General features: G+C 38.9%; 1 protein-coding gene across 4 annotated transcripts in view; it reads right to left on the bottom strand.

Moving 5' to 3' along the window:
- The window catches only part of DGKH (diacylglycerol kinase eta), a 160,780-nt gene that overhangs the window by 12,500 nt on the left and 121,744 nt on the right, over positions 1-26,536 (bottom strand). For all 4 annotated transcript variants that reach the window (XM_057409708.1, XM_057409709.1, XM_057409710.1 and 1 more), the window contains 17 exons: positions 25,568-25,676; positions 25,125-25,264; positions 23,507-23,591; positions 23,211-23,296; positions 21,676-21,775; positions 20,169-20,445; positions 19,590-19,718; positions 12,100-12,234; positions 11,105-11,222; positions 10,112-10,222; positions 9,861-9,957; positions 8,135-8,242; positions 4,914-5,027; positions 4,508-4,642; positions 3,363-3,529; positions 1,738-1,843; positions 915-1,007 (listed from right to left, as the gene is read on the bottom strand). In XM_057409708.1, coding sequence (XP_057265691.1) covers positions 915-1,007; positions 1,738-1,843; positions 3,363-3,529; positions 4,508-4,642; positions 4,914-5,027; positions 8,135-8,242; positions 9,861-9,957; positions 10,112-10,222; positions 11,105-11,222; positions 12,100-12,234; positions 19,590-19,718; positions 20,169-20,445; positions 21,676-21,775; positions 23,211-23,296; positions 23,507-23,591; positions 25,125-25,264; positions 25,568-25,676 — 2,110 coding nt within the window. The remainder of the gene's footprint in view (positions 1-914; positions 1,008-1,737; positions 1,844-3,362; positions 3,530-4,507; positions 4,643-4,913; positions 5,028-8,134; positions 8,243-9,860; positions 9,958-10,111; positions 10,223-11,104; positions 11,223-12,099; positions 12,235-19,589; positions 19,719-20,168; positions 20,446-21,675; positions 21,776-23,210; positions 23,297-23,506; positions 23,592-25,124; positions 25,265-25,567; positions 25,677-26,536) is intronic.

The raw sequence follows: 26,536 nt of genomic DNA, 5'->3' as shown, positions 1-26,536 counted from the left end.
TGGTAATTGTAGAACAGACTCGTGCCATTTATCACTGGTGCAAAAAGGTATGTGAACCTGCACTAGTTAAGTTTCATACTCTAACCCAGGCAAGTGAAAACATTTCTGTTGTTATCCATCTTTAATTATAGCATTTAAATAAATAGTATGTTAGTAATCTGCTTTTGAATCCAAAGAAAATGTAACTGCTCTTACTGAGTATCATCTTAATGTAAAACTGGACCAGCATAGAAAACCTGACATTTTTCTTCTCTTCGCAGTGTCTCATATAGAAAGTTTCTAATTATACATCCAGGTACAACAATGTTTGAGCAGTCTATATCATTTTAGGCACAGAAACTCTAGCCAAAGAAGATGCAAAGTCTGCAAGTACCATTAGAGGTCTACTGAACACTTAGCAGTTAAAGGTTATAAAATAATTCCTGCAAGGTATTAGAACAAGGGCAAGATTTACTTGCCCAGATTAGATCTGTAGAAGTTGAATGTTTGAGTCTGAACAGCTCTCACCCCAAGTCCTCTTTAAACTCTGAAGACAGTCACATAATAGAACTCCAGAAGTTCTCTTAAATTCTACATCTCCAGGAAATGATTAATTTTTGTAAGATAGGCCTCCAAAACACTTGAGTGTCAATCAACCTCAACAGGGATATTTATTTTTCTCCACTGATTATTAATAAGAAGAGCTCAGTAATGACCTTTTAGATATCTGAAGTCACGTAAAATGGATGCCAACCTAGGACAAGAATTCATAACTCACTCTCATCCACACCATAAATGCAGTGTAATATCCTCCAGTCGGTCTTACAGAGCTTCCTGTAGGATGTCACAAATCCTGAGCCGATTTAAAAAATTAGCAAAGAACAAATCACAGATAATCTGAGTGAGGGAATAAAACATGTATTTTGTCACCTTACCAAAGGAACTCTTCCTACTAGCAGAGACTCAGTTTCATTATGTAGAGCCTTCACATTGACAGCTATCTCCATGGCAGTGTTTCTGGTAAGGCTCTAGGGAATAAGAACCGTAAGTTATTTAAAGTGAACCAAGTCAGACTGAGAATAAGTACTTTGGTGTTACAGCACAGATTTAGGGTGTCTTCTCCTAGAAGAAATACATCAATTTAGCTCTACATTGACAAGTTCTTCAGCCCTGAGAACAGAAAACAAAAACGTAGTATCTATTTCCTGTCTTTCCCCTGAGTTCATTTAATTTTTTATACAATCCTGAAGATCATCAAATGACCAGCCACCTGTAAGATGATTCCACAGTCTAACACCAGGAGAGGACTCTCCTCTTTATTACTCTTGCTGTAAAAAAAGCAGTTTCCCTAACTCCCATTCCTGGCATTATTAATAAATTTCAGAATCACTGAGCATAACCTCTACCAAATTCATCAGTTATGGGGTGTTTCCCTGTGCATGGGAAGGGCTGAAGCACCCTGCTGATAAAAGAGGGCAGCACCTTCAGAATCAAAAATAACTCCCTTTTCTTTCACCTTAGAAAAAGTGCAAAAAGAGGGAGGAGATACAGCATCCATTCATCTGTTAAGTAATTTCATTTACATTTTAGCATGCGTATGCATATTTAGAAGTCTTGCGTAACAAAAACTTCAAGAATTATCATCCAGCTTGTTTTAATATGGGGACAGGGAGTACAATACAGCTCCCATGTCACAAACTTAAGCACACAGATATTATAGCTTATTTACTTATACATAAATCTCTGTTCTCCCTTTACCTCAGGAAACCTTGGGTTGGCTTTATTTAATGCATGTGAACATGCATTAACAGCATGAGCAAGCTCCTGCTCCAAGAGGCCATGTATTTTTGCCGCTTCACAGATCCTACAAAAACACAAAAAGGATAAAAATATTTCTTACTCCTTTTAAAGAATAATTCTGAAGAGTACACAACTTTATCAGATGAGAAAATATACAAAGATAGGTTTCACAAAACACTTAAAAATACAGTCTTTTACAACAAAAGTTGAAATACAAGTATCTCTTCAAGCAATGCAGCACCTCATATAAATAACATCCATAACACAGATTATTTATTCTGCTAGGAAATACTGTGACAAATTTATGTCTTAGAACATAAAAGCCATGCAAAAATTGTACAAAAAAATGTTCAGGCTGTTAATCCAAATAAACTCTATAGGAAAACCCTAACACATTAAAATAACTTTCTTGAAGTTATCTGAAAAACCATTACATCTATTTCACAAGGCATATCCTTCAGATGTGACATTAAAATTGGCTACAATCATTTGAGATTATGGGAGGACCAGTCGTAATGACAACCTCAGGCTACCTCTAGAACAGTAAAGTTTTTAAGCTGTCTTGGCTAAACTTCACTTTGGGTGATTTATAACCTAAATTATTCTTCTATGTCTACTTAAGTCATCAGTACAGTACAAAAAGAACATGTAGTTCTTCAATTCCATTCTTACATTGCCTGCGCAACTCAACACATACTCCCAAGAATTTCTTTTGATGCTTAAGATAATTTGTTAGCATGATGAACTGAGCAGCAGGTTTGTAAAATGTTCTGATTTAAAAACAAAAATGCTTTTCTTAAAATAAACTTTTTTTTGTGTGTGTGAAAACTGAAGTGTCTTTATTAATATACTTACATCTCAGGGAGAAAGCAGTTCTTTAGAATAAGCAAGTCTGTGGGATCAGTTTTATATCATCAGCTCACCACCATCTCAACCCATACAAATTACTGAGGTGTGCATCATCACAGAGATGAGGGTTTTGAGCAGTAAGAATGAAATAGAAAGTTGCATTAAGAATGACTGAGTGGATGAATACAAAAAAGTATGACGATTTTGTGGCAATTTGGGCTCCTTGAATGTTGGTGTGTTATTTACTCATACAATATGTAAGAAAGCTTTCAGGTTCGTTGAAAAGTGCTCAATTTTTTGAAATTGTGAGTAAGAAGGCTTTCAGGAGAAAAAAGGTCAGAAATTCAGGTCAGGTGGATACATCTACATTGTTGACTTCTAAAGCAGACTTCCACGTTTGTTTTCAATACATTCTTGCTTTTGCATAAAATGTGAAGTTTCAATCAAAAGCCTCTCTGTAAAGAAGCTTTCCAGTTTTGTTTCCACTGCTCCTTCAGAAAGTCATTTTTCGCAAGGAAAAAAATTCATAAACACAGAAAAAGAGAATAACAGAATTAGATAAGAAAGTTGAGCCTTAGAAATAAAATAAAACTGAAAAATAAGCTGAAACGATTGAGTGGCAAATAAACATAAGTCAAAACCAGGGAAAACATCCACTTTTTAAGTCTATGCATGCATTTACTTTCAGTCTTGGTGTCCAGGTTGCCAATCTAAACTTACTAATTTTACTGTACCTTGTAATCAGTTCTTCTGCAGCTTGTGAGCACAGCTGGATGTGTGTAACTTCTTCTTCTGTAGCCAACTCAACAGCCTGCTGAGGGTACAAGGGAGATCGAATGACGGGTTTACAGGAATCATACTTCTGTTTATCTTCCCAAGACTTCAGGGTGTTTTCAAAGGCCTAATCAAAACGAATTACACCTTCAGTTCATAGCACTTAGAGTATTCTTACTTACTAAAACAATTATATTTGATATAAAATTTTAGTTTAAATTAACAAGCTTTTAAATTATTTTAATTTTATATAAATAATACAATCTGTATAAATAATAAAATTACATTTCATTTTTTAAAACTTATTCTAGAGAATGAGTCACTTCTGATAGCTCTTTCCCTCTCTCTTCCTCCTCCCCATTATCCTCAAAATGTGTCTTCCAAAAGAATAAGCACATTTTGTGCAAAGAGCAAAATCAAATCTGAAATTAATAGAAGATTCAAACCTAAAAAATGGTGGGAAAAAGTAATGAATTTCCTAAAATAGAGTTCAAATGCCATTAACTCCACCTTAAATTCAGCATTTAGTTAGTGGACAGAGAACTGAAAGGCAGTTACGCCTTTCACACAGTAATCCTAGACAAGCATGAATTCTCTAGCGAATTTGTGACTAGGCTCTGCTTGAATTTATACAACTGTGCTAAAACTTCCAGTATGCAATTGTGTGTAGCACACATAAGGAAAAGGAAAAGGGAAGGGGAAAGGGAAAAGGGAAAAGGGAAAGAACAGACTGAGAAGGAGAGGAACAGGAGGTATAGTAAAAATTTTTACTATTCTTACTATGTATTAATAAGAATACAGGACTAGTACTAATAAAACTCATAAAAGCCAGTAAAGCTTTGTCACTTATACAAAACAACCATTCTCTATCTGGTTTAATATAGAAGCACAGAATGGTTTGGGTTGGAAGGGACTTTAAAGATCATCTAGCTCCACCCCACCCCCCCAAATACGGAAATTATATAATTGCAAGAATTCTGTGAGTTATACAAATTGTTATAAACCATTTTTGTAAGCACTGTTTTGTTCATGCTACAACTGAATGGGATTATTACAGAAACCAGTGTTAGTAATAGCATCTCACAACACACTTTCTGCAACATACTCTGTCTCGTGTTAGCATCTGAGCTCTGTTCTTATGTATGATCTTAATAACTCCTGGGGGCTGGATCCATGCCTCTCCATCAACTTGCACTGGAACCCCTTCATCACCAAGTATGGTGATCTTTACTGACCGACACTGGAAAAGAACAAACACATTATTTTACAGAGCAATAAATACTAAAGAAACTGAGAGGCCACCTGAAATAATTACTAGGAGCTTTGGCTTCCCTCTAGGTTTGTCTCAAGGATGAAGCACTTTTATACTTCATTCATCACTGAAGACAATTTGTTACCCATTAAAATTAAAACAATGTCAGCACTTTATTAATGTATAGGGTGGTGGCCATACTTGCCAGCATCCCAAACTGCTACCAATCATGTGTCGTGCTTTCAAGCGAGAAACAAACCTGAGCTATTCTGTGGTGCTGCAGTTTGATGACTCTTGAAACTGCCATCTGCATGCTGCCAAACACTGCAACAACTTCTAAGATCTTGTCATCGAACGATGGAGCCCCAAATATCTGAAAGGAAAATATTCCATTTTGATTATAAATGTAGTGCATGTTCAATGAAACACAGATTCATTTACAGATTAGTTTTCAGCATTTAAATGCTCTACCTTATTTACTGTAGAATAACTACACTGTCTCTCAAGTCATAGAAGAGAGACACTATAGACAGGAGGCAAATACTATTTTCAAACAGCAATGCTAATAGCATTTCAAATTCTTAACGATGAGGCATATCTTTATATAGGAAGGATGGCATGTTCCAGCATGCAGATTAAGAAATGTTTTTCAAGAGAAGATGAAAGCCCAGTTCAAATCTCTGCTCGGTTAATGCACTTAACATCTCAGAGATTCTTGAAGTTAAGAGGAGTAATGGTGTCTTTTTTCTCAGAAGTGCTTATCTTCTTATGTTCTGAATTCTCTGAAAACCAACATCTGCGTCCAGACTTGGCTTTGTTAAACACAGCTTTCATGCTGAAGAGGATCTTTTTTCCACTGTATACAATTATCCACTGTAAATATGAAAGCTGCTTCTGTATGGAACAAACATCCTGAATCCAACCAAGACACTGAATTTCCATGAGTTTATGCAAAGTGCAGGACGTCCCATGTGTGCCATTGCCACATGGTGTCCTACAAGCAAATTCAGCCATGCCGCAGAACAAGTCTTGGGCTGGACTTCGACTGGGTATGGCAGGAGATGCCATACTAAGGTTACTTGAAGCTTGACATTTCATCCTGGTATGCAATAGGGAACAATGAGGTAGAAACCGTCCAGGAATTTAATGGCTAGAGAGATCACTTCTTTGAATGGTACACAGACTACCTCAGTTGGCATCTTGGGCAGAAAAAGATGCATCAGAGACACCTGAGACCAGACTGGAGAAAACCTCTGAAACGAGCCAAAAAGCCACAACTAGTTGGGTCCTGTCCCTGACAGAAGGTTTCCAGGAGATAAAGAACAACCCAAACTATTCTATTATTTGATTCTATAAGAGGGTTCCAGGACTATGTAATCCACAGTGTCAGCAGCAATGGCTCAGGGAAGAAAAGGATGGGAAAGAGGGCAAGGACTTTGGTCCCTGATGCCCACTGTTCCAGTGGGAGCCTTCACCCCATGGCAGTGAGTGGTGGCTTCAGCCAGGAGGCTGAGGAAGGCTTCCAGGGAAAGGGCTGCACAGCACAGCTGCCATGGTTTAGTGCCACATCCAGGTGACAATGCCCTTCAGAGTATCCCAGGATTCCACACACAGGTCTTGAGCAGGCAAGTGTCAAATGCAATTTTACTGGGCATAGAATGTTTTGAAGCACAAGGTTTCTCCACCTGAATTTTTCCAATCTCCATGGAAATTTTTCTATTTTTCACATGGGGATGTGAATGTCTTGAAAAGAGTTAAGATGGCGATTCTGTAATTCAAAGGAAAAAATATGGAGAGTCCTTGATCTAGCTTTAACAAGTATAACTGACATCTACAGGGCCAGTTCTTCATGGGTTAGGAAAAAGTAGTTGTAAAGTTTCATTTATTTTGTGCTTCCATTTTATCAAAAGGATGGATAAACCACAACTCAATCTGCTGTGTTTCTCTACCAGTGAAACATATCTGTACTGAAACCAAACCACTTTAATTTTTTTTTTTTTTTAAAGGCGACCAAATCTCTATGGATAAATGTTCAAGAAACAATCCCCTCCTCTCTGGCTGCAGGTCATGCTTTAAGCCATCTTCTGGACAGCAAAAAAGCATCCCTAAACAAGCCTCGCTCAAGTCAGTCAGTGTGCAGCTGCCTTGCTTGGCTCACCAATAGTGCTTCAGGAATCTCTCCTTTGCCTCTCCCTATCTTTCCTTTGTCCAGATAAGCAGAACCATCAGCACTGTAGACCACCACCACCACCAGTCACTCAAGACTACACTGAAGCAGTGCATTACGCTCCTAACTCTCCAAAACATGTCACTTTGCTGGCACATCTGATTGATTACTGAAGACTGAATACCAGTAAAACTGGCCCAAGACACACACACATTTGCTATATACCAGTATGACAGCTAGGGCAGACCTTCATTTCAGTGAGGCAGTCCAGAAATTAAAATTAACTCCTGAGCAGGAGCTGAGCAGACATTAGAGATGCCTTCAAGTTATGAATGTGAACACGGAGTATATAAAAACTTTAGATATCCACAGCAAAATGCAAACACAACTGCCATCCTCTGACATATACCAAAAACAAAAACATTGAAACGTGTTTAAATATATTTTGTGACTATTATATGTATGTTTATGTATACTTATATATATAAAAAAACAAAGGATAATAACTCACAAGAAACCAAAGCATTTTGGCAAAAACTTACTGGATTGTTTACATTAAAATCACTAGCTAATTTGCAACTACAGTTTTAGGTGATTCAGACCTCACAAACACTAAATCAGGACATGCAAAATTAGGATAATCTGCTGGTAGTTACAGTTGTTACACTGTGTGTGAAGTGGATGGCAGCAGTAAGATGGCTTCAAGTTGTAAGACATTTAGGTATCCATGTAGTGCAACATTTCTTAGGAGATGTGAGAAAGAAGGGAAAAAATATTAATCTTAAAATATTTTAGAATCTTATTGAAAATAGTATTTTAAAACCACTACATTATTAGTCCCTAAGTGCATCAGTCCTCATTCTCTGAATCACCATGCCTTAGTCCAATACTATATGAAGAACAGGAGGAAAATTCAGGTATAAACTGGTAGTGATTATCCTTGTCCATCTTGCTTATTGTTACAATATAGCTAACAGAGGAATTTATGCTTTGAGAAACCTTATTTACAGGAGTTTATAAAACAATATTGAGAGAAGATATGTGTGTCTGTTTATAAAATTAGCTTCTAAAAATACTCACAGAGCCATTAAAAAAAAAAAAGTAAATTAAGCTTTACAATGAATATTTTGCTGGAATGGACATGACAGAAGGCAACAGATAGTGACAAATCAAGAGATATATTTTCAATAATAAAGCCAACAGGACAATACAGTTGATACAGCCCCTCTGTATAAGAGCAGCTATCCAAAACTATACACCACTACTATAAAAATAAGAGTAGTTCAAGGTTACTTCTCTTTAATGTTACTCACATCATCTTCTTTGGTTCCACCCCAGAAATTAGTCCCACCAGCATAGCTGGGAATGTTTAGCACAGCTATGCCCTGCAGACTGGGAAGGGGGATGTACTGTCCATCACACTGAAATGGATAAAAGCTCATTCAGTATACAAATAACATGACAAAAGTCAAAAGGCCAGTCCTGCAGCAGTCCCCCAAGTATGGATTTGAAGCAACTTAGAAACATAAGGTCACAAATGCTGGATGCAGGTGTCACTTTAAGGATTATAAATTTCTGGGTGAGGTTGTCTTTTAAGAAGATTGCTAGATTACCACAAATTACCAGTCCCACAGAAGGCTCTTAAAACAATACAAATGAAATGGAAATCCTCAGAAAATAAGGATGAAATCTGTACCAATTTTATCAGGAGGAGAAAGAGATGCAAAATTATTTCCAGAATGTGCTTAGTGCTCTTTTTATAATTTAATCTCAGCAACAAGACAGAATTTAACATTTTAATCACAATGTGACAGGATCCAGACTACGCTGTGATATTAATAGATGCTGCACAGTCATTTGTATTGTAGCAGAGGTCTGCCTCCAAATTCCTGAAACTGATATTTTTAATTTTCCAACGCTGTGTACCTCATCATACATTTTGCATAAGGCTAATATTATGCAAGGCAATACTAAATGTGAATTTTCTACTTGCTGGTTTGCTTCCAGAAATAGTAAGAAATAATTATGGAAAGGTCAGATTTCAATGCCTTATTGAATCTTATTCGAATCTTATTCAAAAGATCCTTAAATTAGAATTCTATCTGCAGCATACATAACATTCTTTCCTGTCATTATATTTGCTAACTACTGCATAACTCCTTGATAATTACTCAATCCTTAGTAAACAGCAATCTGCTGCTACCAGTCAAAATCATTCTAAGTCTCAGGGGAGTTAGGAAGAGTTCCAGGAACTTAAAATTATTCTTTCAACTTAAAAACTTATCTTCATATAAGTAACCTGACCTTCCATATGAAATATTTAGCAGGAAATAAAAAGAGAAACTGTCAAAATCCAGCCTAGATATTCTTCAGATGAAAATAACAGTAACCACATCACAGTGTTTTTCTGCATTTGGTAATCATTTATATCTCCTTTAAGTTGCCAGTATCATGAAGAAGACTTAGATTTGACGTTAGAACTTAAAACACAAAAAATAACTACACTTAGATAATTTACACTGCATTTGTTGTTGCTGTTATATATCTTGTTTCTTTTGTGTGACTCTCTCAAGCACCTATTAGAGTTTTTGACTAAGACGATCTCTGTGGTCTCCCTATATGTGTAAGCAAGCTTTCAGGTAGTTTGGAATGAACCTGAAAGATTAAGGCACCTTATTCTTTCTGTATGTTCGTTTCTGTTATTGTTCTTAAAACTAGGTCTCCCCCTTTCACGCAGTGAACATTAAGAAATATATCCTAACTATGCAATAAATTATTTAATACCACCCTCCTCCCCGCCCAGAAAAACAGTAACTACCAGAAACATTTTACTGGAGATTTTGAGATATTTAAGTACTGACATTTTACTCCAAAAAAGCACAGGGGAAACCACCTCCTACACATCACATTTTTACAGAGTGCATCTGAGGTCAGCTTGTGTTGACACAAGAACTCTAAAAGGTTTCAAGAGGAAGCCCAAATTCTTCACTACACATTGTGGAAGCAAAAATACTCATTTTGCCCATAAATAAAATTTACCTCAAGTTGAACTTTCTGTTCTAAGTTCTTGTAAGTTCTCTGCAGCAGCTCTTTTGTGCCAAGAACTCCATACCACATCATGTTTTTTGTCCTACTTCTGAAAACACATAAAAAAACCCTCACGTTTTGATATACACACATTATTATGTCTTGTATTTGTAGGATGAGAAAATGTTAAGAAATTAAAATAGAGAGATGAGGAAAAGAAAGTACTGAAAATGCCATGGCTCTGCTACTGACAATGATATTACCTGCACTTTTCAGGGTGCTCCTCTCGCTTGTTATTAAACTCTAGCGAAATTTTTGCATCTAACCCAATTCCAAAGTAGTTATTCATGACACATTTTTCTGAATATCCCTCCCTGTTAGAAGAAAAGAGATAATTAGGTGTATGTTTGTACAGTACCTGCACACACAGAACTTTGATTGTGGTTGATCTCAGAACAGATACCGAGAGAAGTCAAGAGATGAGGAAACCCAACAGCACTTGAAGAGACAGACTGACTGCTAGCTCCTTTGCAAGGGCAAGTTATTTCCTGTAGGGCAAAGAAGAAACTGTGCCACACCCCCATCCACCACTGTCTCTACCATACCTAAAGTAAGAGTGGGATACAATGAAAGAGATGCTCCAGGCATGTCTCTGAGAAAGGAGCACTGCACCGGGCCAAGAACCCAGGCTGTGTTTAGACGTGCTGGTGCTAGCTGTTTGGCTGATGCTGCTGGCACAGCAGTACTTTATTTTAGGGGGGCTGTAGCCCACAATGCAGATATCATCCATAACTCTATGCCAGTGCTACACCCAGTTCTGGGAAGCAGAGACAACTTAGGACATTAAATTTCCATCTCACTGCTCCAGTCCTTATGGGAACACTTCTTCCCCCACTACAAAGTGCCCAGACGTGCTTCAACATCTTGCTCATGGTTGAGCTTGAGTTCAGGCCAGCAGTTTTGTCAGGAAAACATGGCTCCGAAGGACTGCTATTGTCCTCCTCCTCCCACAGTGAGTGAGCAAGAGGTAAGTAAGCAAATGCCTCCTATTATTTCTGCTGCTGTAAAACAATTTTGCACTATTCATAACTAAAATGGCACAATACAACCTGTTTTCAGACCTTAAGGTCTACTGACAAATGATAGCAAACAAGAAACAATAAAAAAATTGCAAAAAGGTTCAAAAAAAAGAAAAAAAAGCTTAAGAAAAACAAACTAAAGCAAACCAGCATATTTGGAAAAAAAGTATTTCTTACAGGGAGTCTGGATCTGGGTCAATGAACGGCGTAGCACCAAATGGATCGATGTTTGCTAGCAACATTTTACTAATAATTGAACTTCCTGCAATAGAAGCAGCCAGACCAGCCCGCAAACCTGATTAAAAGAAACAGAAAAGAAAATTGAAAATTGTGATAAATAGAGAAACATATATTTTCAGATAGCAACAAAATTCATTAAATCAACGACTGCATTTCAATTTCAATTTATACCTATTTTGGTTATCTTTTTAGGTCTCTTGCTCTCTTGAGCAGAAAAGCAGCTATGCTGCAGTGCGGTGGCAAACTTCAGGTGCCACCACTGAGAAAGAAAAAACCCAAAGAAATTCAGGAATTCAGGCTGATTTCAGGATTTCAGGAGAAGAAAAGGCTCCAGGGAGACCTTATTGTGACCTTTCAAAATATAGAGAGCTCTTACAAGAAGCACTGAGAGACTTTTCACCAGGGCCTGTAGTCACAAGATGAGGGGTAATGGTTTTAAACTAAAAGAGGATGGATCTAGTTTAGGTATTAGGAAGAAATTCTTCCCTGTGAGGGTGGTGAGACCCTGGCACAGGTTGCCCAGAGAAGCTGTGGTTGCCCCATCCCTGGCAGTGTTTGAGGCCAGGTTGGATGGGGCTTGAAGCAATCTGGTGTAGTGGAAGGTGTCTCTGCCCATGGCAGTGGGCTGGACCAGGTGATTCTCAGAGGACCCTTCCAATCCAAAGCACTCTGTGATTCTATGATTTTAAGGTCCTGAATTTCATTTTTCATCCTCCAGAATCAAACACAACACTTCTGCTACATCCAGTGTTGTGCCAAGTGATCAGGAATCTTCTACATTATTTTGCATTTCCTGTTATATGATGCAGCACAAAAGCATGCGTGAGCAAATTCAGGGCATGAAGTAAAAATCATTGTTTGCCAGCAAGCAGGGGAACAGAAGGCAATATTAAAGTAGCGCTAGAAACAGCAGATTTCAAAATTATAACTACCTGGGCAGATAATCCTAGTGTTAAGCACTGGGAGATTTTCCTTGCTTGCAGCCAAAGCTGGAGCAGAGAAAGAGCCTGTCTGAGAATGGATACCTCGGCTTGTACGTCGATCTGGAGACCTTGGTGCAGTTTTAACTGTGCAGAAGAAGTAAAAGGCCTATTATGACATTACCAAGTACATAGTTGTTACAGCCCTGAAAATATTTCAAAATCATTAATCTAATCTGTTACCATTCAGTGACAAATATCCTTCCCCTCACACCAGTTTTTCTTCTAAGTATAGGCAAAATTCAGAAAAGAATCAAGCACAAGCACAAACTTAAAGGAACAAGTGTGCATGGCATTCAGCACGACAGGTCTCCCAAGTTATGCTTCAAGCTACTAGCAAAACCAGCATTATATCCACCTTAAAATGCAATAGCATTTAATGTTGTTGTAAGCTTCTGATAAGCATGTTATTGAGGTAATACAGATTTAAACTTAAGTTCAATCTCCATTTACTTATATATACCTAAATTATACAGTACGTTATTAATTATAACAATTTTAATATAGGTAGCTATTCTAACCCACAGGCCATGGAAAGACATGATCAACAGCCATACTATTTGCTTCAAGCAGCTAAAATGGGCCCCTGCCTGCATCACATTTCTGAAAACATCAGACAAACTTCTGACATCTTTATCTACAGCCAAGCTGAAAACTGCAAGTGAAGGGGAAGAGTCATGTTAAGACATACTTGTCTTTTGCAGGTACAGAGATGATGGGGGACATCAGATTCCTGTTATTTCTTTTTCTCACATAAAAACCCAAACAACCAAACAAAACCCAAACCTCAGCAATTCCCAACATAATTCAAATAACTTCTTTGTTAAAATTCTCCAGGAGATGCATCAATATAACCTTGTGACAGATAGCAAGGTTTGGCAGCTGATGCAACCGCTGGTGACAAAGGCTCGGGAAAAAGGAAGGGGAAAGAGAAGATGTTCACAAAGAGTAACTGGTAGCTTGCTGAGGTCAGTTATCCCTGGGCCTGCCTCTGGAGGTGATGAAGGACGATAGGCTTTTCAGAGAGCTGACTTCAGGTGCTGTAAATCACCTCCCTGCAAGGACTTGTTTCATGCTGACTGAGAGAATATCCTGTGCCTGCTGTAGCCTGGGGAAGTTGATCCTTGTGAAATTCAGCCCCATCAGATGTAGCCAGAAATTGGTGCCCCAGGGAAGAAAGTTTGGGGATTACCAAGTGTTTTGCTACAGCATTTCCATGTGCATGTAGAAAGCTTTTGCACACCAGATGATCATAGACAGACACTTCTTGGCTATCTCTGCTCCATGTTATTTCAGATGTTAAAACTGCTTCAGCTTAGGACAACTTCAACCTTGAGCATCTGAAGAAGCTCAGAACAAAGAATGAAATTATTTCAAAGTGATTTGATATTTTCCTCTCAAAACCTGAAAACTAATTCAGCAAAAATAGAGCAATTAGGACTAGCACCAAGAGAACAGAAGGAGAACACCAGCAGGGCTGTGGTGGTAAGGATAAAGTATGACCTTTTTTTGCAGCAGAAGGGGGACAGATCACATCAATCATGAGAGTAACGTGGGTGTACTGTACGAAGACACTAATGGCAAGGAAATGCAGAGTGGGAAAATCTACAGACAAAAGTAATAACAAGAACCAGGGTTTAGAAATTGTGCTCAAATCAATTCAGGCCAGGATTCAGGCATTTATGTTTTTTTGAAGCGATGACAATCTAGCACAGAACAGTCAATGAAATGGCAAATCCTTCACGCTCCTGTATCGTAGGAGTAAAATTACACACCTTTCTGGATGACTTACTAAAGTCAAATGGAAATGATTAGACACAGGACAGGAATAAGAGGGTGAAATTTTTTTGGACCGTTTTATTTGAAAAGTCTGACCAAGTGGACTAACAGCTCCTCCTGAATTAAACATAACAGCTGTAGCAGTTATCAAAAAATGCTAGAGTACTGCACAATAACAACATAACACAAGGATTTGTACCGGTGCACAGTACTGTAATATGTTAAAAAATGAAAACGAGTAAAAACTGCAAGTGATATCTAACAAGAGTTATTAAATATTTAGGTGAAAGTAATTAACACATGGAAAAATATTATCTGCATCAAATGACCAGGAAGATCCTCAGAGGATATAATATAATATTCAGAAAAAAATTAACATTCATTTTTCATAATGCTACTGAAAAATTCACAGCGTGGTTCATACGGTCTGTTCTCCCTGTATTTGGGAACAAGGCAGTTACATTAAATAGGAAAATCAACAGAACAGCTGCTCTTTATTTGACAGATGAGACTCGTGGGGATAACTGCAATAATGACAAACTTTTGCTGTTCATGCTCTGATAAAAACAAGAGCCCTAATGAGTAAAATTGTTGTTTCATTGCAGATAATTGAATTCATGTTTCATGCTTTGTCCCTAAACACCTATCTTCCACTGACAGCGTTAACATGTACTTTATTTCACACGTATCAGATATATGTATACCTGATAAATGCAGAAATTTATCACCAAGAACCAAGGGGTTTATATACATTTCTACATATGGATATACATATGTGTGTATTTTGTTTTATTATACATTTATGGCAATAGGATCAGGTCATCTGTAAGGCCAGAAACCTTTAGGAGCTAATGTTCAAAATGGACAATCAACAAGTATTAATTCCTATAAGCAAGGGAAAAGGAGAGGGGCCAGCGAAGAGACAATCACTGGAGAAAGTTTGACATCCATTCCTCAAAAACAGGAAATGTGAGATTCTGAATCAACAGAAGCCCCAAGAGGCTAATGCTTTATTTCGAAGTTAGGAGCTATCAACAAAGGCACCAGCTTCAGAGCAGAGCCTCATGAGGACACCACCTTTTTAGGACGTTGGTGTGGGTTAGGGTAACAGGAGGAGATAAAAGTCCCAAACATTTTACCTCCATTTGCCACAGGAAGTTGCTCACCAAATATCTAGAGGATAGGTTTTGCTATCCACCAGCTACCATTGTTTCTCCATGACTTACAGATCATCTCGAGACCTCTCTGTCCACTTTGATAACAGGACAACGACTGAAATTTCCACATATAGTAAGAAGCAGCTTTCCTAAAATTATGATGCAGTTGAGAATACTGAACCTGGCACATCAACTACCAAAATGCGGTATTGACATTTGTGATGAATAAAGTCCAAACATGACCTCTGGCTGGATTGACTTGGTGCCAACAAACCAAGAAATAGAGGAGGTAGGTGAGGGTCCCATGTACAAAATCATCCTTCCTTTTTCTACTGCAGCCCCTCACTGGCAGACTTCATAAGGGACATATGAAGGACAGATTTTATCCTGTCATTTGAATGTGGGAATCAGTACTATGCTTTTTCATATGCTTTTCTCTAAATGTCATTTTACACACAGTAACAAACACTGAATAGCCAAAAGGAAAGTTTAATGACAAAATGGGCTACGACTTTATGAAAAGGCTACCTTCCAAGCAATTTGTTTTAAACACAGATCACTCAGTATTCTGATTGCTTTGTAGAATACAACAAATAATACAACGTGGATGCGCCATCCCTGGAGACATTAAGGCCAGGCTGGATGTGCTTCTGGGCAACCTGATCTAGTTGAAGATGTCCCAGCTCATCACAGGGGGGTTGGACTGGATGCCTTCTGGAGGTCCCTTCCAACCCAAACTATCCTATGATTCTATGATTCTAAAACCCAGCATGGGCTACCCACACACTCTTCCTTTTTTTTGAGAGTAACCTGCAGAGACCCACAGTGAGGACAGAATGATGCTCCTACAGAAAAGCAGGAGCAGTTACACAGCAGCAGGTGATAGTCCATTCAACCAAGGAAAGAGCAGCTAGGAGGCTTTACACCTTGAAAAGCAATAGTAGCTTGGTACAGTGGTTTGCTGTATGTCTTGCTATACAGCATCCAATAGCCATGGATAACTAGCTGGACTAATGACCTGTATTTGCGACAATAATGTAAGGAATTTTTCATAGGAAAGAACTCTAGGATATCAAAAACTTTGGTTCCAGTTTCTGTTCTGGATTAGACAAATACCAGGGGTGACCTTAGCACTGCCGTTTCTCAGGAGACTTCCATGCTCCAGTTTCTGTTACATTCTTCCTTGCTTTAGACTGTTGCCCTTCATATAGAAGACTTAAGCATTCTTTCTCTCTGTTCTCAAGGAAAGTTCCCAGATGAGACATCAGGGTTTTGTCGTCAATGCAATGAATAAATATGTCTGTTTCACATAATTTGAAACACCTCAACAGAAATGACTAACAAGAATTCCAATAATATGCCCCCAAAATGCCTATAACTGAGACATGTCACTGTTACCTAGGCTCTAGTCCCTGCTCACATCCATGTAGAAAGGTGGATTAAATGCAGACACTTCTCTCTCCAATAAATGCCTTCTCAGTTTTGTAAATACACTTCAAAAGACTGCTCATCTCATCTCCTGCTTTTTTTCCCTTAACTATTTTTTATCAAAATCTGTGACTAGTTTGCAGTGAAATAGGATGATAGTATTTTTAATTATGGAGCTGACTGTGCTCCATAATGCAACATTGCAGGTCCCCAAGGTGCTTCCTTCCCTATAAAAAAAAACTTTACGGGGGTATGATATAACAGGCATCACAAAAACATGGTGGGATGGCTCCTATGACTGGAGTGTTGGAATGGAAGGTTACAGGCTCTTTAGGAAGGACAGGCCTGGCAGGCGGGGAGGGGGAGTTGCCCTTTATGTTAGGGGAAGCCTGGAGAGTATGGAACTCTGTCTGGGGACAGGTGAGAAGTCAACAGAGAGTTTGTGGGTCAGGGTTAAAGGGAATATAGCTATGGGAGACATTAGTGTGGGCATCTGTTACAGACCGCCTGATCAAGGAGAACCTGCGGATGAAGCACTCTATAGACAGATAGGAAAAGCCTCACACTCACAGGCCCTTGTTCTCATGGGTGACTTCAACCACCCTGACATCTCTTGGAAGGACGGTATAGCCCGGCACAAGCAATCCAAGAGGTTCCTCGATTGAGTGGAAGACAACTTCCTTCTGCAAGTAATAGAGGAGCCGACAAGGAGAGGTGCCATGCTTGACCTCGTGCTCACCAACAGGGAAGGGCTCGTTGGAAAGGTGACGCTCCAGGGCAACCTTGGATGCAGTGATCACGAGGTGCTGGAATTTGAGATCCTCAGGACAGTGAGAAGAGTGTGCAGCAAGCTCACTGCCCTGGACTTCAAAAGAGCAGACTTTGGCCTCTTCAGGAACCTGCTTAGTAAGGTTCCATGGGATATAGCCCTAGAGGGCAGGGGGGCCCAAGACTTTTGGCTGATACTCAAGGATCACCTGCTACAAGCTCAGGAGTGTTGCATTCCAACCAGAAGGAAGTGCAGCAGGAGGGCCAGGAAACCTCCTTGGATGGATAAGGAGATCCTAAGGAAAATTCAATTGAAAAAAGAGGCTTATAAAATGTGGAAGCAAGGACAGGCGGCCTGGGAAGAGTACAGGGATGTTGTCTGGGAAGCTAGGGACCAGGTTAGGAAAGCTAAGGCCCAGTTAGAATTAAACTTAGCTAGGGATGTGAAAGATAACAGGAAGGGATTCTACAGGAACATAGCAAATAAAAAACAGACTAGGGACAACGTAGGCAACGTAGGAAGCTATTGGGAGAACTGGCTACACAGGATTTGGAGAAGGCTGAGGTTCTGAATGACTTCTTTGCCTCGGTCTTCACTGGCAAAGGCTCTGACCACACCATCCAAGTCTTGGAAAGCAGACACAGGGACTGTGAGAATGAAGACCTTGCGCCCACTGTAGGAGAGGAACTGGTTCGAGACCATCTTAAAAACCTGAATGTGCACAAGTCCATGGGACCTGGTGAAACCCATTCACGGGTCCTGAAGGAGCTGGCGAATGAAGTTGCTAAGCCACTGACCAACATATTTGAAAAACCATGGCAGTCAGGTGAAGTTCCCGATGACTGGAAAAAGGGAAATAAAACCCCCATTTTCAAGAAGGGGAAAATGGATGACCTGAGGAATTACAGACCAGTCAGTCTCACCTCTCTGCCTGGCAAAACCTTGGAGCAGATTCTCCTGGAAGGCATGCTAAGGCACATGAAAATCAACAAGGTGCTTGGTGACAGCCAGCATGGCTTCACTAAGGGGAAATCCTGCCTGACCAATTTGGTGGCCTTCTATTATGGGGCTACAGAACTGATGGACAGGGGTAGAGCAGTTGATGTCATCTACCTGGACTTGTGCAAAGCATTCGACACTGTCCCACACAACATCCTTGTCTCTAAATTGGAGAGACATCAATTTGATGGATGGACCACTCAGTGGATAAAGAACTGGCTGGATGGCCGCACGCAAAGAGTTGTGGTCAATGGCTCAATGTCCAGCTGGAGACCAGTAACGAGTGGTGTCCCTCAGGGATCAGTGTTGGGACCGGTCTTGTTCAACATCTTTGTCACTGACATGGACAGTGGGATTGAGTGTGCCCTCAGCAAGTTTGACAATGACACCAAGCTGTGTGGTTCGGTTGATACGCTGGAGGGAAGGAATGCCATCCAGAGGGACCTTGACACGCTTGTGAGGTGGGCTGATGCCAACCTCATGAAGTTTAACCATGCCAAGTGCAAGGTCCTACACCTGGGTGGGAGCAATCCCAGGCACAGCTACAGGTTGGGCAGAGAAGAGATTCAGAGCAGCCCTGTGGAGAGGGACTTGGGAGTGCTGGTGATGAGAAAACGAACATGAGCCGGCTTCAGTGTGCACTCGGAGCCCAGAAAGCCAACCGTATCCTTGGCTGCATCAAAAGGAGAGTGACCAGCAGGTCGAAGGAGGTGATCCTGCCCATCTACTCTGCTCTTGTGAGACCTCACCTGGAGTATTGTGTGCAGTTCTGGTGTCCTCAACATAAAAAGGACATGGAACTGTTGGAACAAGTCCAGAGAAGGGCCATGAGGATGATCAGGGGACTGGAGCACCTCCTGTATGAAGATAGGCTGAGAAAGTTGGGGCTGTTCAGCCTGGAGAAGAGAAGGCTGTGTGGAGACCTCATAGCAGCCTTCCAGTATCTGAAGGGGGCCTATAGGGATGCTGGGGAGGGATTCTTCATTGCGGACTGCAGTGATAGGACAAGGGGTAACGGGTTAAAACAGGGGAAGTTTAGATAGGATATAAGGAGGAAATTCTTTCCTGTTAGGGTGGTGAGGCACTAGAATGGGTTGCCCAGGGAGGTTGTGAATGTTCCATCCCTGGCAGTGTTCAAGGCCAGGTTGGACGAAGCCTTGGGTGACATGTTTTAGCGTGGGGTATCCCTGCCCATGGGCAGGGGTGTTGGAACTAGATGATCTTAAGGTCCTTTCTAACCCTAACTATTCTATGATTCTATCATAAAAAGACTGCGTAATTTTAAATTATTTTAATCTGCATCTACTCACCTGATAGGGACTCAAGTTCCTTTGTATCTTCCTCCTTTTCCTCTTCTTTGGATTCATCCAATTCTTTGCTATATTCGACCAGTGACTGGTTCACTTGTTCTTCACTATGAGCATTCTGCTCATCCACAACTGCTTATTAAAAAAACAGACAGAAAGTTTCAAGATTTTAAAAGAAAAACTGCATACTCAGAAAATCAGCTTCTTTTTTCTGTAGCTTCAAGTTTAAAAAAACTAAGAAAAGGTTTGTATTACCAATTCAGTGAAAAAGAGTTTAGCAATCCTTTGCCCATTGATAAGGATTTGCTGCCAGAAATTTTTATTTTGTGGAGGATTATAGTTACAAAAGAAGCACACTTTTATATGTGCACACATGTGCATACATATGTATTCATATATGCAGTCATCAACATCCAAACAAGCTGCATTTCTTTTCCTTGCAGCTTGAAATAAGCACATAATTTCAGCTATGGAACAATGTAGAAATCAAACTTTAATAATGAAAACTTATGCTATTTTAAAAAAAATAAAATATAAACAACATTATTCTATCAGTAAGGATTAGATGTCATTGATGTGCACCTTTTTCTGCTTGTTCAATGATCTGCCTCACAGCCTTCTTCAAGCTGTTTGCCCGGAGCATTAACTGTTCCCTTGGTTTGAAGAGTTTCTGAGTGGAAGACTTTGAGACACACTCTGCTAATTGCTCTTTACTTTCAGACAAGGATTCTTCACTTGAAAATTCCTCTGCTTCTTCTTCCACAATGGGGGGAGTGATGCCTGGGAGAAGGGGAGCAGCCTGGGCTTCTGTATGAAGAGCCTGGAGCAACAGGTCTAGCTTCTCATTTAACTCAGAGCACTAAGACAAAGTGCAAAAGAACACACACAGAAAAAAAAAACAGTGAACATGTGAACATTTTCAGGAGATAAAGAAGAGATTATACTTTAAGCTGTAGGTGTTTTCAGTGTCTGTGTAATTGTCTATGTAAAATCCAAATTTAGGTTCAACACATTGAAATATCAGATTATGACTGGTATGCTTGTTTATTTTCCAGACATACCCTGTGGCACCCAACCAGATTACAGCAATTACAACCAAAAACCCCTACACTCAGATTAAAATAACACACCATGCTAAACTCAGCCTGACACATAACTAGGGTGCAGATTAGATCTTACTCCTCTCCCAGGGACCTGCAGCACAGAGAACCATCACAGATCTGCCTACACTATGTATTATAAGAAATTATAGGTGCCCAGTACCCCAATTTGGAGAGATAATCTGTGAGTACATGCCCAGCTGTTAGACTGAGACACGTGAGGTTGTTTTTGCAACACAGCTGTACATTTAAGCAAGTAAGTTGACACAGAGCAAAGTGGCTCAAGCCAGAACCAAACACCAAACACCTCAAACACCCATCACTAAGCAGTTGCTCTTTCCAGGTACACTGGAGAAGAGGTGATTTTTCATGTTTAAGGGAAAGGAAACCAACACTGTCTGGCCTTGGAACAGTAAAAAAGAAAAGCTCAGTTTCTAAAATGTGCACTGAATAGAAATGTGAACCACAAATTGCCATTTAGCGAGTACGTTTCCTGACTCTCAGATTGGTAGTGATTTTGTTTTCTTCTCATCCTTTTCAGCTCATGTAAATTTTGTGCCTCATACCAAATCCTTTTGTTGTTTTGAGGTTTTCTTTCCAATGCTTTCACAACACAATCTCTACAATTTGCAGCTTAAACCATTATTTTTAACACTGTTGCCTCTCTTCCCTACATTCTCCCAGCATACTCTCTCTTAATTATCCCATTGTTTTATCCTAATGCAAAATATTTCCTTTTGTCTCTATGTACGTTGCCATGAACTTTATCCTTTATGAAGGAAAAAGTATAAACAGCATTTATAGAGATCTCAGAGTTTAAAGCTGGCCTAGAAATAACTGTTCTATGCAAGAAGAAAAGAGGATTTTCAAGTCATTGGTTGAAATGAAAGCCAAGCTGGGCATCCTGGAGCAATTTGAAAATTAAACACCTAAGAGCTATAAACATCGAAACCCCACAACTTTAAACCAGAATACAGTCACAGTCTTACTTTAATGGCCATGGCATCAGCTTCCTCTGCATTTTCCACTGGTTTTTCATAAGTCTTCCCTATTTTGGCAACAAAGTCCTTTACAGTTTCACATAATATTCTTCAGATAAAAAAAGGAGAGGAGAGAAATCAAATGAAATAAAATAGGTACGTTTTGAATATTACATTCTTTTGGCAATTTATTTATATGCACACTGCTGTACATTATTTTTGTTGGAAACTGGACTCTGTGATCATACTTGCTAAGCTGATGATATTTGTTTCCATGGCTTGCAAAATTCAAGTGATAAGCTTTAACACAAAAACTCTTCCTACCTTTTATTTAAGGCTTTGCATACATTGTATCTCAGTCTCTTATTTCTAAGAACTGAAAGCAACGTGACTAATTCTGTCCATTCCCTTGCTTGCACACCTTCCATACCAGAGGAATTCGCAAACTTGCACTCACTTTGATAACTTCAAACACAGTCTTGCAAACTCCACACAAAGTTAAAGCCTAGAAACCATGGAGAAAACCTACTGCTTTCAGTGGAGTTCTTCTTACAAACATCCCACTGCACTGCTTGTGCTTTTGAGCCACAGCTGACACCGAGGCATATCTATGCAAACTACAGCGGCTGCAATGAGTTTTCATTGTGTAAATCAGAGAAAGACTTGGTTGTTATTACCTACACTGCAGAAAGACAGCAAACTTACCAACATGGCGTGGATAACTGCTTAGTGCTGTTCATTTTGTTGAAATTTATTTGACAGAAATTAAATAAGATTAACCAGATACAGACCTAATTTAGAATCTGGAGTTATAATAGCATCCTGAAGTTTCATTTTCAACACGTGCTACGTATACTTTAGAAACAAAATTTTATTAACTTGCTTTTAGGAAAAAAGGAAGTGATGTAATGACATTCAGATGTATTTTTTAAGATTCTACCACTGTTCTTTAGCATATTGCAAAATATAAGATTATTTCTTTTTCTGCACAGTGAAGGTGTACACAGAATACTTCTGATCTCAGATGATATCCATAATGTGCCAAATAATTTTCATTTTTAAGTGCTTCAATTTGGAAGCCTTTTGTCTGAGATCACTAGTGATTAAATTGACATAGCTATGACAAAGCTATCTAGCCTGAAGTTCTACTTCACGTTGAAGTTGTTTGTCCTCTTAAAGATATAGATAAAGCTATGCATAAAGCAAAACACAAGAAATGTAATGTGAAGCGATCAAATATTTGCATTAGTAACAGTAAGTTTCATATATAAGCTGCATGCGATGTGGAGTGATTTAAAATCACTTTGCATTACATTATTTTTTAAATGTTGATGTGTTTAGTATAAAACTATACATTACAATTGTGCCATATGAAAATTTTGCAGAAAAAGAACATCCACTCTAAAAGGTATAAATCACGATAGATTAAGGCAAGCCAGCTGTGCCAGACATAAGAAAATCAGGCTTAGACAGAAGGTTATTATAGTGATGATGTTACACAGGGGATTTATTCCACACATGGTACATAAAACAGATCAACTCACTTGGCAGATGATATAACAACGGAGTCCTGATCAGAATTGAGAATTTTTGCAAGATGAGCAGCAACTGAGTCCTCATAAGCTGATATCTGAAAACAGAGAAAAATGACTTCAATTTCCCCACGTTTCCAGAGTTTAACACAAAAGAGTAAGCTTAAACATCTCCAAACCCAGCAGGATTTCCATTTCAGATCTATTACAAGGACATGCAGCTGGCAATGCAGATTTTATCTGTATACTGTATTTTATGTACCAGTTTTTTTAATATTCAAAACAAGAAGACAAAAGTAAAATTCCACCTGGCACTCCTCTGACTCTTCTGCAGTCACTGGAAGTATAGAAGGCTTTGCTGGTAATTTCAGTTCATATGACATTATACTCCACCTGAAAGAAACAATGGCTTTTAAGTTTCCAGATTGTTAGTTTTATCTTTTCTCCAACATAACAAAAAGAAAAGTCATTGTCACACCACAGAATATCGGTTAAAAAAAAAAAAGGCATCTTAATTTTTAATTGTAAGCTACTTGTATATGGATACAATAATTGAGATTAATGGTAACAGTTGCTCACATTATTTGTTAGTGATTTGATGATGAGCCTTATTTGTGAGCAAATCAGCAGATATTTAATGCAAGCAACAAATTTTGTGATAAAACATTCGTAATATAAAAGAATTTGTGGAAATTAACTACTGAAGTCAAAGGAAAATAGACGTGTTTCTAAAGAAAAAGATATGAGGTTACATTAGTTTTTCATCTCAACTAGGGGAGGCAGACATGAGAACAAAGCAAATGGTGCACTATCTCCATTGACATATATATTTTCCCCTGGTAAAGGACAGTACTTTACAGCATAGATAGTATGAAACTGCTAATGGCAACATCCATCAAAGCCTGCTGAAAAGAACAAGTTATCACTGAAGATGGCCTTGGGAGCAAGTCTACTGAAATTTGAGCAAAAACCCAAACTGAGCTTTTTTTTCAGTACACACAAAGGCAAACATGATTTAATTTATTAGTCTTTCAGAATGCCCAGGCCAACAATTATTTCTAAGGTTCAGTAACAAGCAATTCTCTACATACTTTGCTGTAAAACCATCAAACAATCTGCAAAAAAGGACTTGTTTCTCTATTTCATATTAAAAACCCGAAAATGAAATCGCCTTTAATGACATTCACGTGTTTGCAATTAGAGCAAGCACAGAAATACTCAGAAAAGAAAGGAATAGGGTAAGAAATACTCTTCTCATAAACAGTGTTAAACATTCATTGGAACAACATGACCATCATCCTCTCTGACTTTTCGTAAATGGGGATTGGTCTTTTGCTGAATGGATGGAAACCACACAAAAAGAATGGAAAGATCTCTTGGTTTTGACTAAAAACCCAGAAATATTAGTAGTAGATCAAGCCAAAGATGCCGGTAGCATCTTGCCCACAGCTGATGCCTCAGAAAATTATATGAAGGGTGGAAGCACACGGGCTGACTTCTCCCCATATCCAAGGAAAGATTGCTCAGTGGTTTCTCTCCTAAATAAAGATGTGACTTTTAATGGCACTTAATAACATGCATGGAGTCCATAAAACTGCCGCAAACGGTTTTGAATCAATACAATTTCTTAATGCTTACAACTTCTTGTAACAGGCAGTTCTGCAGCTTCACCAGTTATGTAATAAACCATCACCTTTTGTTCATCGTTGGACAACACGCTTCCTACTTTTACACACCACTCCTCCCTCTGACTCTTCAGTTTAAAAATGACACTACTATTTCAGCTTCCCTAATGATTATGATCTGCACCCTAAAATCCAAAACCACTGAAGACTAAGTCTCTAAGACAGATTTAGGCCATCAGACACCCAAATAAATACAATTTGAATCCCATGGTAAATCAGGTATATGCACATTCAAGTTTACCTGTCTAACATTTTTGTGCTGGCTCGTTCTAGTTTTTCCAAAATCTGAGGAAGTTGTGTATCATCATCACAGGATCCTCCCCAGCCAAGGACACGAGCAAGGTCATTTCCAGTACCAAGGGGTAGCACTCCTAACTGACACTGAAACACAACACAGGAGCAAATCTACTAGTGAAAACTAGAGAGAAAAAGTACAAACTCTCACAAATGCTTGTTGCTCCAAGCAACAAATGTTAGTTATATAGCTGATGTCTAAAGCTTGTAAATTCAATTGTACAATCCAAACACAACTTGCCCAGTTTACACCAGTGAATATTTTCGTTTAACAGTAACAACTGATTTTGGACCATATACAGACATGACAAAGAACCAAGTCAAGGAAAGGTAACCATACGAAATTAAGGCTGATCAGTATAGTCAAGGACAGTAATCATGCACACTTGCCTGTTTGTGCAAGCTGAGTTTATCAATCTCTGACAAGACCCAACCCACGCTTCCGTCGCCACCACACACAAGAATCCTGAAGTTGTCAAACTTCTGAAATAACCGCAAACTGCAAAGAAAATACAGCTTCTTAGAGCCAGTAACATCCATTACTGAGAGAGCAGTCATATTCATTAGCAACTGTTACATGAAAATGTGGTCCTTTCACTGCTCTGGGGTATGTGGATACAACCATCTACTTAAATAAACCTATCTGCATCCTAACGATTGCTGTATATTCCACTTATACTGACATTTCTGATAAATAACATGCCAAGTTCTACTTTAAAAAATTCCCTTGATATTGTTTTCAGGATTTTATTAATGTTATAGTCTTCATTTTATTAATGTTTTTTAAAAAATCTAAGCTGTGAAATTGCAACTTCTCTATGCTTCTCACTTCAGCCAGAAGCACAAGGCACCAATGGGGAATTTTCAGAAAAGGTAAAGACACAAGGACAGGATGTGCTCCACAATACAGGTGGGCTTTGCCAACACGTGACTAACTAAATGCAAGGACTGTTGGAAGCAATTGCTACACATAAGGTGATCACAACAACATAAACCAAATAAGACAAGTATTTAATATTAGATCCTTAAAGCCATATCCTGCTTTCACTTCCTCCTGTTCTCTCACTTGCAACACCTCCAGGATGCAACACTTGGGCAGTACAGAAAAGGACAAGAGAGACAGAACAAGAGGAAAGGTGAGATACAGAGGAAAGGGGAATGAGATGTGAAGAAACAGCCAATAAGTAAAAACAATGATATAAACTTAAGGAAACACCAACAAAACAAAAGAATCATAAAGTATAAACTCTTAAAATAATAAAACCAAAGACGTTTATTCTTAACGCATGTTATTTTCCAGAATATGTATAATGTCTCAACTATTTCTATAAAGCAACATATTAAGATCACAAATATTTG

The sequence above is a fragment of the Pezoporus wallicus genome, unplaced genomic scaffold (genome assembly GCF_028554395.1).
Source record: "Pezoporus wallicus isolate ANWC-B61680 ecotype Strahan unplaced genomic scaffold, APGP_CSIRO_Pwel_v1 contig_2543, whole genome shotgun sequence".
Taxonomy (NCBI): Eukaryota; Metazoa; Chordata; class Aves; order Psittaciformes; family Psittacidae; genus Pezoporus; species Pezoporus wallicus.
The sequence above is the reverse complement of the archived record's forward strand: the minus strand, read 5'-3'. Positions and strand labels throughout refer to the sequence as shown.